At 47.5% G+C, this 13,244-nt stretch overlaps 1 protein-coding gene across 1 annotated transcript in view; it reads left to right on the plus strand.

The window, feature by feature from the left end:
* The window catches only part of BRF1 (BRF1 general transcription factor IIIB subunit), a 200,804-nt gene that overhangs the window by 103,475 nt on the left and 84,085 nt on the right, over window positions 1-13,244 (plus strand). Inside the window, exons 9-11 of the mRNA XM_081192565.1 lie at window positions 9,065-9,104; window positions 9,188-9,280; window positions 10,507-10,758. Coding sequence (XP_081048691.1) covers window positions 9,065-9,104; window positions 9,188-9,280; window positions 10,507-10,758 — 385 coding nt within the window. The remainder of the gene's footprint in view (window positions 1-9,064; window positions 9,105-9,187; window positions 9,281-10,506; window positions 10,759-13,244) is intronic.

Raw genomic sequence — 13,244 nt, forward strand, 5'->3', positions numbered from 1 at the left:
AATTCAAACTGTTGGTGCTGACCTTTAAAGCCCTAAACGGCCTTGGTCCAGTATACAGTGGTACCTCGGGTTACATACGCTTCAGGTTACAGACTCCTGCTAACCCAAAAATACTACCTCGGGTTAAGAACTTTGCTTCAGGATGAGAACAGAAATCACGCGGTGGGGGTGTGGCAGCAGTGGGAGGCCCCATTAGCTAAAGTGGTGCTTCAGGTTAAGAACAGTTTCAGGTTAAGAACGGACCTCTGGAACAAATTAAGTATGTAACCAGAGGTACCACTGTACCTGAAGCAGCATCTCCACCCCCATCGTTCTGCCCGGACACTGAGGTCCAGCGCCGAGGGCCTTCTGGCGGGTCACTCGCTGCGAGAAGCCAAGTTACAGGGAACCAGGCAGAGGGCCTTCTCGGTAGTGGCACCCGCCCTGTGGAATGCCCTCCCACCAGATGTCAAAGAGAACAACAACTACCAGACTTTTAGAAGACATCTGAAGGCAGCTCTGTTTAGGGAAGCTTTTAATGTTTGATGGACTATTGTATTTTAATATTCTGTTGGAAACTGCGCAGAGTGGCTGGGGAAGCCCAGCCAGATGGGTGGGGTATAAATATATTATTATTATTATTATTATTATTATTATTATTATTATTATTATTATTATTATTATTTATTTTGAAGGTACTTACACATTTGGATGCTGACTCATTCTGTCAAGTAGGTAGCTGGGAATGATACCAAAGGATCTATCCAAACTGGGTGGCAACATGATGCCAGAAGAGATATTTCCACCTAGGTGTATAAAGCAGTGGCCACAGCTCCATGGTTGAGCACAGGCACACAGAAGGTCTCTGTTTCAGTTGTCAGCATTCCTTTTATGAAGATCAGACAGCAGGTGATGGGAAAGACCTTTTTGTGAGACCCCAAACAGCCAGCCTGAGCAAACAATGCTGGGCTGGGTGTTAAACTAGTCTGCACCCTATAAGGCAGTTCCCTGTGGCTTAGAATAGGGGTTGCTAACCTTTTTGTCCCAGGAAACACCTTTCAGATTTTGAAAGAGTGCCCTGGGTGCCAGTCACAAAGTGGCTGCCATGAGGCTGTGGCATAATACAAAATCGCCGCCGGCATAAAACGAAGTGAGAGAAAGTACAGTCGTTGCTTCACCCACCACCCTGGGACAACCTCTTGCTTACCATGCGAAGACAGCTTTTGACTGCTGGTACAGGAAGATACAGAACACAGCTACTCAAAGGATGAGCAGGCCAGAGCATCTTTCTTACAAGGAATGAATAAGGGTGTTACAGATTTCAGTTGAGAAAACAGTGGATTTAAGTGGGGTGGGGTGTTAATAGAGGTTTATAAAATTACCAAATTGTGTGGGGTAATTAGACAGGGAGGGATTGTTCACTTTCAGAGTACTAGATGTTGTCACCCAGTGAAATCGACTGCCTTAACACTGCTCAGTCCAGGCAAGAGAGGTTCGTGTTTATGAGGAGAGAAGTTTCCTATTCAATAGCAATCAGGCACCTTGTGCATGTGTGTGCGCACACTTGAGTCAGCAGTGGGAAAATCTGCATACTCAGATTGCAGAGACAAAATTGAGTATCCCATTAAATATAAAGCCCTATAAATGCCATGCATTGAATGTGGTCTTTTGAGAAATAGCCAGTTTGTGATGGCTATAAATGTAGTTGGTGTCCCTCTCCCTGTGACATTTATGGCAGCCACAGACAGTAAAATGCAGGGCTAATCCATTGCAATTTCCCTGTTGGTACATGAGAGCCATTATGCCTTTACTGTGCAAAATGAGTACTCTCTGCACTCTCTTATTTTTGATGATGATGTTTATTTTAATTATCTGATGCTTAGGAAGCACCAGACAGACCTCTTTCCTGGGCAGTTGCAACCAATCTACAACTTGTCAGAAGTTGCCTTGAACTAGGTCAGAGTATTTGTCCATCTAGCCCAATGTTGTATACTTTCACTGGCAGCAGCTCTCTAAGGTCTTAGACTGAGGACTTGCCCATCTCCTGCTACATCATCAGCTTCATTGAACATGGTAGGAACTGAACCTGGGATCTTCTGCATGCAACGTATGTGCCTCACCATTGAGCCAATGTGTGTAGGTGGTCTGTGATGGGACGATGAGCTGCTTGTGCGTAAAATCCAAGTCCCTCAGAGTTTGATCAAGTTTGCAAACCTCTGTCTGTAACGGAGCCCCTTAAACATGGCTCCCTCAGTCGCTGGCAGATTCCGACAGTGGTTGCTTTCGGAATCGCTTCCAACATAAAAGCTCCTTAACGGAAACACGTCTTCTGGACTCTCTGCGTGACAGTTTCCGGCGAGGCGTGGGTGTCCCTACGGGAGGTCCTGAAACCTCCCCACTGTCCTCGCTGGAAGTGTCTCGGAGCCATCCCTCCTGCTCACTTTCCCTCAGCTCAGCTCCTCTCCCCCTACTGGTTCCCTCTTCCGCTGCTGAGTCTCTCCCAACCTGTGTGAGCCCTTCCACCTCCCTTCCTTCCGATGGCAGTTCCCTGACATCCACCTCCCCTCCAGGGCCCACTTCACCCCCTCCCGCCCCCTCCTCTATGGGCGGTGAGGAGGCAAACCCCGGAAGGAACTTCCTTCATCTTCCGATGTCTCGAACACTTCTCTCCACCTGTTGTGGTTCCTGGTCTCGAAGTACTCCTCCTCCTCAGAGTCCATCTCCCCTTCCCCTTCCGAATCCGTGAATCCTTCCAACTCCTCCTCTTCATCGGTGGTGCCAAAGTATTCCCTCCGGAACCTCTCCACAGGCTGAGGTTTCCTGGGGAACCTTTGATGGAACGTTTCTATCAATACCTCGTCATTGATATCTTCTGCCATTACCCAAGTGTTTTCTGACTCCGGTTCTCCTTCCCACGTTACCAAATACTCCACCTGATCCCCCTTCCACCTGGCGTCGAGGATTTCTGCCACATGGCTGCTGCATTCCCTTTCTTATATGACCGGTCCCCGAGTGGACATCCCTTCCCGTCCCCCCTCATACGGTGACAGTAACGACCTGTGAAATACTGGATGCAGTTTCATGTGGTTGGGTAACCGGAGCCTGAAAGCCACTGGGTTGACTTGTTGAATGACCTCAAATGGACCCAACCTCCTGGGTCTTAATTTCTTGCAACCTCCTTTGAACGGCAACCCTTGGGTTAACAGCCACACCCGATCTCCCACCCTTATGGTTTCACCTTCCCTTCGGTGCTTGTCTGCCTGCCTCTTGTATTCTTCCTTCACCCTTTCTAAGTTGAGTTGGAGCTGATGATGGATTGCTTCCATTTCTTCTACAAAATGCTCGGCTGCCGGGACGCTCCATCTCTCCCCTCCTCCCCCTGGGAATGCCCTGGAATGACACCCATAATTAGCCAAGAAGGGGCTCATCCCTGTGGACACATTCTCTGCATTGTTGTAGGCAAATTCCGCCAGCGCCAACTTCTCTACCCAGTCATTCTCTCTGTCATTGACATAACACCTCAGGCATTGTTGGAGGACACCGTTTGCTCTTTCCGCCTGCCCGTTGGTTTCAGGGTGCCGGGCAGTCGAAAAGTTGACCTCCACCCACAGTAAGCTCATGAGCTTCCTCCAGAACCTGGAAGTAAATTGTTTTCCCCTGTCTGAGACCACCCTCAATGGCACCCCGTGCAACCTAAAAATGTGTTCTACAAATAACTTCGCTGTTTCTTCCGCCGTGACTGCATGCGAGCAGGCTACAAAGTGGCACATCTTTGTTAGTAGGTCTACCACCACCATGATGGCTGTTTTCCCCTTGGACTTTGGCAGATCAGTCATAAAATCTATCGACACTGCCTCCCAAGGTCGTTCTGGGGTTGGTAAGGGTTCTAATAGCCCCGCCAGTGCCCGCCTCTCCCCTTTGGCTCGCTGGCATTGCTCACACCCTCTTACATATTCCCGTACATCTTCCCTCACCTTAGGCCACCAAAATTCCCTGGTGACCAACCACATGGTTTTGTGTTGTCCAAAATGCCCCGCCGTGGGGCTGTCGTGCAACTGCTTGAGTACCCTCCCCCTTAAGTCTCCTTCGGGGATATACAGTGCCCCTTTGTAATACAACGCTCCATTTCTTTCCTCGAAACCCCCTGGTTCCTCTCCCTCACCCCTAAGACCTCTGAGCTTATTCTGGGCATATTCATCATTCTCTGTTTCCTCTACCAGTTCTCTTTGCCCCACCAATGCCGCCGCACACACCCAGCGGTCCTCTGGGATGACCTGTCTCTCTTCTGGTGCCCCCTCCCCTTCCAAATATTCAGGTTTGCGTGAGAGAGCGTCTGCCCTAACATTTTCTGGACCTGGCACATAACAAATTTCAAAGTGGAATTTGGAGAACTCCTGGGCCCATCTCACTTGCCGTTGGTTGAGCACTCGTGCCGTTCTCCAATACTCTAAGTTCTTGTGGTCCGTGCACACTTGCACCTTATGTTGTGCCCCAATTAATAAATGCCTCCATCTCCTGAACGCTTCATGAATCGCTAGTAGTTCTCGGTCATACACTGTGTAGTTCCTCTCAGATTTGTTCAGCTTTCGCGAAAAAAAGGCACACGGTCTCCACTCCGACTTCTCCTTCCCCCCAGGCTGCAGAAGCACCGCCCCCACAGCCCGGTCTGATGCGTCCGTCTCCACTCGCATCGGTTTTTGTAAATCCACATGCAAGAGCTGTTCTTCCGAAGCAAATGCCCTTTTCAGTTCCTCAAAAGCTCGCTCCGCCTCCGCCGTCCAAACGAATTTCCTCTTACTGCTGAGACAGTCCGTAATGGGAGCCGTCAAGTGGGCAAAATTTCTGATGAACTTCCGATAGAAGTTCCCAAATCCAAGGAATCTTTGCACATCCTTCCTTGTTTTTGGTGTTTTCCATTCCAGTACCGCTTGGACCTTGCCAGGATCCATAGCCAATCCCTTGTCCGACAAGCGGTACCCCAGGAATTCCACCTCCTTGGCATGAAACTGACACTTCTCTAGTTTCACCCACAGCTGATTGGCTTGCAGTCTGCCCAACACTTCCCTGACGTCTTTTACATGCTGCTCCTCAGTCTCTGAATATACTAACACGCCATCTAAGAAGGCCACACAATTCTTGTAAAGCAAAGGCCCCAGGACATGGTTCATAAACAATTGAAAGCACGCGGAGCCTGCTTGTAGGCCGAAGGGCATAACTAAATATTCAAATGCCCCCAAAGGGGTGAACATGGTGGTTTTCCATTCATCCCCCTTCCTTATTCGTATCAGGTTGTACGCCCCCCTCAGGTCCAGTTTAGTAAAAATCTTTCCCTGCCTGACCCTTGTCAAAATGTCATCAATTCTGGGCATCGGGAAAGTCACTGGTTCTGACACTGCATTCAAGGCCCTGAAGTCCACTACAAGCCTGGGTTTGTCTGTGTTTTTTTTGTCCACAAAAAACACTGGGCTGCCCCCCACCGCCCTGGACTCTCTGATGAACCCTCTCTTCAGGTTCTTGTCAATGAACTCCCTTAGCTCCTGCATCTCTCTGTCTGACATGGCATACAGCTTGCCTACAGGGAGCTGTGCCCCAGGTAGTAAATTGATTTGACAGTCAAAGGGTCTGTGTGGGGGTAGTTTGTCTGCCTCCCTCTCGCTGAAAACGTTGCTCAGGTCGGCGTACTGTTGGGGAACCTTCCCCTTCTCCATTACTTCTGTCCCTGCTAGAGTGGCTCTGGCCCCTCCTTGAGCCTCCCGCTCTTTGCAGTGTTCTAGACAATGCGCTGACCCAAAGGAGACCACTCTCTGATGCCAGCCCACTAGCGGATCATGTAACGCTAGCCAGCTCATCCCCAAAATAATGGGAGCTCCTCCCAAGGTAGCCACATTAAACGCTATTAGCTCAGTGTGTCTTGCTACCCTCATTATCATTGGGACGGTCTGCTGGCTGACTTCTCCTCCCAGCAGCTCCCTTCCATCGATCGTGGTCACCTGCAAAGGGTTACTTAAAGGGATAGTCTGTATCTGGTGCTCAGCAGCAAACTCCTTGCTCATGAAATTGCAGGAGCTGCCTGAGTCCAATAGCGCCTTTATCTTTAGTGGGTGTCCGTTAGGCAGCTCTAGGAACACCTCTATCACTAGGGCGGGTTTAGGAGGTTCCGGCGTGGGCACTTTCACTGCTCTTTGGCCTGGCTGCTGTGCCCCGACGGTGGCAGCCAGGCGTTGGCTTTTACTTGCTCCGGTACCTTTTCCTCCCTCTCCCCAACAGCTCCCGCCATTCCTTGCCATTCCTTTCTTTGGGGGCAGACTCTGGCAAAATGACCTGGCTGTTGGCAGAGATAACATTTCTTGGTGCCCTTCCCCTCCTTCTTCCGCTCTTCACTGGGCTTTGAAATTGTGTGTGCGCGCGCTGTTCCAATTTCCATCGGCTCTCCCGGCGGGAACGGTGGCTCTGGAATCTCTGGAATGCGAAGCTCCCTCCAACGTTCCCCCTTCCCTTCCCGCCTCTCCAAGGCTCTCGCCTCTTGGCGCGCTCCTATGGTCAGCGCTGATTTGGTCAGCTGATCCATAGACTCCGCCCTGGGCGCCCGGGAAAGTTCATCCTTTACCGCCGAAGCAAGCCCTTCTTCAAAGAGCATTTGAATGGGTTCCGCCGATAAATCCCACCCCAATTTATGGATCAACATGGTAAACTCAGTCCAGTACTCACGAACAGATCAGCTCCCCTGTTTGCACACCATTAACTGTCTGCGTACCACTCCCTGCTCAATATCGCTGGAATACATCAAATCCATGGCACGAAAAAACTTCCTCGTGTCCTTCAGGATGTCATTGTTTGTTGCCATCAGGGGCCTCACCCAGTGTTTCACCCCCTTTTCGAGATGCCCAATCACAAAAGCCACCCGCGATTCCTCGTCGGGAAAGTCATCAAACTGCAGGTTAAGGGCATATTGCATCTCTGTCCTAAAGGCATGATAGTCCTTGGGCTCCCCCCCAAACTTCTGCACCAATCCTGGCAACTTTCTGGCGAGCGGGGCGGTTTTCCCCTTCTCTGCATCTTGAGCCCTCCTCTCCTCGAGCCTCGCCGTCTGCAGCGCTAGCTGGATCTCCAACGCCCGGTACCTTTCTTCCAGGCTTGGACCCGCTCCAGCTCCTGCTTCTCCAGTTCCGGCTGGGTTGCTCATGATGCCTTCTCCTGCACAAACTGCTCACAGAGACTGTCGGAATGCTGTGATGGGACGATGAGCTGCTTGTGCGTAAAATCCAAGTCCCTCAGAGTTTGATCAAGTTTGCAAACCTCTGTCTGTAACGGAGCCCCTTAAACATGGCTCCCTCAGTCGCTGGCAGATTCCGACAGTGGTTGCTTTCGGAATCGCTTCCAACATAAAAGCTCCTTAACGGAAACACGTCTTCTGGACTCTCTGCGTGACAGTTTCCGGCGAGGCGTGGGTGTCCCTACGGGAGGTCCTGAAACCTCCCCACTGTCCTCGCTGGAAGTGTCTCGGAGCCATCCCTCCTGCTCACTTTCCCTCAGCTCAGCTCCTCTCCCCCTACTGGTTCCCTCTTCCGCTGCTGAGTCTCTCCCAACCTGTGTGAGCCCTTCCACCTCCCTTCCTTCCGATGGCAGTTCCCTGACATGGCCATATGAAGTGGATATGGCAGATATGACCCACCAAACTGTCTAGGTCCCTTCCTTTCAGCATTTGGGTATAAGTGAAATACTCATTTGTTTAATCATGGGTCATTATTACAAATACAGTGGTACCTTGGGTTAAGAACTTAATTCGTTCCAGAGGTCCGTTCTTAACCTGAAACTGTTCTTAACCTGAGGTACCACTTTAGCTAATGGGGCCTCCCGCTGCCACAGCCGTGCACTTTCTGTTCTCACCCTGAAGCAAACTTCTTAACCCGAGGCATTATTTCTGGGTTAGCGGAGTCTGTAACCTGAAGTGTCTGTAACCTGAAACGTCTGTAACCTGAAACGTCTGTAACCCGAGGTACCACTGTAAAGTGAATGATGTACAGTTGACGTTTGGGTTGCAAATGTGATCCGTGTGGGATGCACATTCGCAACCTGCAGCATCCGCAACCCGCAGTGGCGCGTCTGCACACGCGCGGGTTGCGATTCGGTGCTTCTGTGCATGCGCAAAGCGTGATTTAGCGCTTCTGCACATGTGCGACCGGTGAAACCCGGAAGTAAACCGTTCCAGTACTTCTGGGTTTTGGCGGTCCGTAACCCGAGAAAATGCAACCTGAAGCGTCTGTAACCCGAGATATGACTGTATTAGAGAATCTGCATGTAAGGCATGTTCTTTGCCGCTTAGAGATGGAGCCCCCTATAATTTTTAAGAGCTGGTTCATCTGTTTCTGTATCTAAAGATTATGGCTTGAACCTTTTGAAAATTACGTGCAAATCATTAACGAGACAGTGAAATGGCCAGATTCAAATCCTCACTCAGCCATGAAAATGGGTGGATGACCTTGGGCAACTAACTTTCTCTGTCTCCTAAATTGCTTTCTAGATTGATTATGAGCCCATCTTACCCCTGCTGTGAATTCAGAATGTCCACCTATCCTGTCATCAAATCTGTGTACTTAATTCTGGATTTCAGCTCCCCCCCCTCCGTCAAAGGGCTTATTTTGAGAAACCTAGCACCCCAGCATTTATGAATGTCAGGTATACTGCCAAACTTTGTAATGCCCAGTGGGGTTTTCTTGCATTTGCTTTTGGTTGCAAGCTTCAGAGCGAATAAAGTAAACCAAGGAATGTAAAAAATACCTTTTGTGAGTTTTTCTTTGATTATTGGATTGAGGCATGAATCTAGTGGAGAGTTTCAAGCAGTATTTTAAATCTAGTTTCCAGTTCTTTTCTTTTGTTGTGTCCTAGATCATAGTGCTCTCTTGTGCATTGTAAACTCTAGATGCAATCCATACCTGTTTAGCTCATGCACAACTGTTGATTTTGAACGTTGTCAGGCCTGCTGCAGAATATATCTTTTACAGGATATAGTTATTGGTGCTTGTAAATCTTCCTAACGTACAGTTTGGTTCTGTTGTTCATTTGTCTTCCTCTCTCCTTTCTCCAGCTTGAGAAGGAGCTGTCTAAAAAGCTTGAAGAGTTAGAAGGTAGGGGCTACATTTCATTCAATTGTCTTATTTCTGCCACATTGTGTTTGTGCACTGGTGACAATTATTTGTATGTACCGCAGGTGAAATATCAAGCTACCAAGATGAAATAGAGATTGAGTTAGAAAATAGCAGACCAAAAGCAAAAGGAGTTTATGCAAATTTCAGTAAAGACGGTAAGTCTGTTTAAAATCCCTTAATCAGGAGTTTGTTAAATGTGAGAATGATTTTACCGTAGTTTTGAATTTGGGTATATAAGTGCATCAATTTGGAATATAGAGAAAAAGGAAGTATTTCATTTGTAAGCTAGGAATGATGCAGGAAGAGTTGGATTTTCTAACAGAGTTGGGGAATTTGTGATACCTCTTTCAGTGTTGTTAGCCCTAACTAGATGAATTGAGAGTTTTGTATTGACTTTTAAAAATTATTGGTAGAGAAATCAAATAGCTTCCAGGGAAAAGAAGAGAGCAGGCATTGGTATTGGTGAATGTCTTCCCAGATGATATGTCTACTCAACTGCAGAACTTTGTAAGTACGTATGGGATATAAATAGCTTCATTTCCCTTCCCAACCTTTTGCGAGCTCCCAGTCACCAGAAATGCATTAAACACGGACATACAGGAAAGTAGTAAAATATATGATGATGCCCATCTGTGTTGGACTCATTGATTTAAAAATAAAACAAAACTGAAGACTGCGGAATAATGCATCTCTATCTTTACATTTCATTGTTCAGATCATTTCATTGGTTACATTGGCACCTCTATGAGGGAGCTTTTAATCAAGAGATTGTGGTCTTCCAACTCTTAAGGAGTGGGATTTCTGAAGGCTGGAAGCTATGAAGGCAACCTCTCTTGTGCCAGTAGCCCAACTTTGAAGCACTATGAGCAGGCTTCTCAGCCACTCATTGGGGAAACTGATCCTCTGGTGCTCTCAGCAAAGTCTCTTGCTGGGCGGCTGCTCATAGCTGGAGCTGGACCTAGGAATGATGGAGGGATGCTGGGCAGATGCTTCCTCTCGTTTTGGTGGCTTCAAGAAAATTTTAGCAATTCCCCCCTTTACAATGTTGCTTTGTTACTGAAACACCACAGTTAAGACTGCAAAATATTGAATGAATTCACAATGGCATTGGTTTTGCTCACAAAGCAGCCTCTGCACCAGCCAGCACATCTTTAGAGGGCATATTTCCAGCTCTGTTCACACCTTCAATATGCATTCACTGAGCGGAGGGGAGTGTGGCTCTGATGTTTGTTTTTTTGACAAGGACGAGTAATGAACTCACGCTAGAAAGAAATAGTGATTGTGAGAGATTCTTAGGAGTCTAAAGAAGCCTGCCAGCAGTATATAGCACACATCTGTTTTAACATTTTTGATGAAATTATTTGATCCTCTCCCTTTAAAGACTGCATGGAAGACAATGCCTCGAGTATATTTGGAGAAGAGGAGGGAGAAGACGAAGAACTGGAAGCAGCTGCGAATCATTTAAACAAGGACTTTTACAGTGAACTTCTGGATAAAGACAGGTCAAAGGAAAAAGAGTCTCCTCTGAGGCAGCCTGCCCTGGAATCCCTGCTTGGCCCTCTCCCTACAGCCGCCAGTCTTGGAATAACAGAATCTATAAAAGAATTCATATTGACTAAGGATCGAGACCACAGTAAGTACAACCAAAGTTAGACATATGAACTGAGTTGCGAAGCACAAGAGGCTCTGGTTGTTTCACTTTTGTACCAAATTGGAGCTTGCTACTCTGTGATGGGGATTGGTGGCGGGCTTTTGTCAGTGTTTGCTGCATCAGCCCAGTGGCCATAGGGGCTGAGAGCTTCAAAACAGAGTGAGAGAACTCTTAGGTGACACGTGGAGAAAAGCACATTTAGGTGATGCTGTGCCTTAATTAGTTTGGTAATAAGGTGATCATGCCATGGGCTATCTTTTCATTGTGCAATTTTACTGCCAGTATTATGTTTTAACTTTTCTTGGAAGTATATTTGGAACTAATGGCTTACATACTGACATACGTTGTCCGTATAATGAATATTATATGGACAACATATGCTAATACGTAAACCATTCATTTCCCTTCCTTCCCTGTGAATTTTTAAACCTCTAGACTGAAGAGATTTGCCTTGTATTTTCCTTAATATTTTTTGTGTTTTGCCTTGACTTTCATATATATTGTTTTGTACTCTAAAGACTCGTGGCTATTGGTGTGAATGCTCTTGGAATGTTTGTAGGATCTCATATTGTCTTGGGATCAGTTTCTGCTCATGTGATGTGTTCTAAAGGTAAAGGTACCCCTGCCCGTACGGGCCAGTCGTGTCCGACTCTAGGGTTGTGCGCCCATCTCACTTAAGAGGCCGGGGGCCAGGGCTGTCCGGAGACACTTCCGGGTCACGTGGCCAGCGTGACGAAGCTGCTCTGGCGAGCCAGCACCAGTGCAGCACACGGAAACGCCGTTTACCTTCCCGCTATAAAGCGGTACCTATTTATCTACTTGCACTTAGGGGTGCTTTTGAACTGCTAGGTGGGCAGGAGCTGGGAGTGAAAGACGGGAGCTCACCCCGCCGCGGGGATTCGAACCGCCGACCATGCGATCGGCAAGCCCTAGGCACTGAGGTTTTACCCACAGCGCCACCCGTGTCCCTGTGTGATGTGTTCTACATGTCATTAAATTTACCCCGGTTTTAACCATCCTCTCCCAGGGATTATCAACAAGTCATTATGCCAGCCTTCTTCAACCTTGAGCCCCTAGGTGTTGTTGGCCTACAACTTCTGTCATTCCTAAGCACTGGCTAAGCTGGCTGAGGCTGATGAGAATTCGAGTCTAACAGCATCTGGGTCTGAGGATCCAAGGTTGACAAATTCTGCATTATACAGAGGCTCACTTATACAGAGGCTCACCTAGCCTTGTATAGCGGCACCAAGATACTATTGGGTGATATTCAACTAAATAGTTGCACTGGTGCAACGATTAGCCCTAGTGCAATGAGATTTCCCTCCTCATCTTCCCCCATGTGTGCTCTGTGCTGCCCCAGAGGGTTGGGAGAAACCCCAGAATATATTTAAGGTGGGAGGAGAGGGGAGAAACGTTCTGTTTCACAAGGATCAAACCTTGCTTCAAAATGTCTTCTATAGGCTTCCTGGAAGCATGTGGTTGGTCACTGTGGAAAACAGGATGCTGGACAATGTCTGTAATTTGACCAACTATATTGGTACAGTAGCAGCCTTCAGATACAGAAAGTCCTTCTTGCTAAATGAAGAATGGAATGTGATTACAAAGCTGCTTCTCGGTTCGGTTTTCAGAGCCAATACAGTATCTGTTGTTTTTCTGTTCCTCTGACCATCCATTCCACTGCTGTGTCTTACTCACTTTGCATTATTGCAAGCTTCCGCCAGCTTTTTACACCTGCCTTTAATCCTCACCTCAGATTCACTTCGTGACCTTCAGGAATCCACATTTAGATCTCAAGCAATGCCAAATAAATGGTAAATGGTAGTAGCAGTGTGCAGTCATTTTTGTCTCATGCACTATGTTTTCTCTAAGGAACATGGTAAGAAGGCTCAGATCATTATTGTGCTTCCATCTGTTTACTGGAACATGTGGAGTTGTTTGCTTAAAAACTGCTTGCTTTCGTTTTGCTGTTTGCTTCGAGGTAAATCGTGCTTCTTTCCAGCAATGTCCCTGATCCCCACTACTCCCTTCTTCACCCTTATTGATGCATGGATTTCATTTTATACTTCTTAGTACCACTTGTCAAAATTCTTTAATATGTGGCCTCTTAGGCATGTAGTTGCCCTAATGAAAGCCCCTGGAAATGTGCAAATTGCTTTTGCAGTCTGCTCTTAATGTATATTCCATGTACCGTATCATGCTGAAAAGGTTTCTTTAAGTGGGCGATGATAAATCTCAGTCAGAGCAAACCCTTCAAGTCGAACCTTCTGTGTACAGCTCATAAATCTGGCAGTCTTTATAGACTATTGTATCTGTGATTGAGCCTTCATTATGCTGTTAATGAGATGTGAAAATCTCGCTGCAGCCAGCTTGATAAAGTTGGAGCCTCCCCTTCAGCTCCCTCCCCCCCGATGCTCCAAATACAATTTCCAGTATCTGAATTCTTTGCTATGGATTGTCTCCAATTTATA

Source organism: Podarcis bocagei (assembly GCF_964188305.1).
Source record: "Podarcis bocagei genome assembly, chromosome: 1".
Classification (NCBI taxonomy): Eukaryota; Metazoa; Chordata; class Lepidosauria; order Squamata; family Lacertidae; genus Podarcis; species Podarcis bocagei.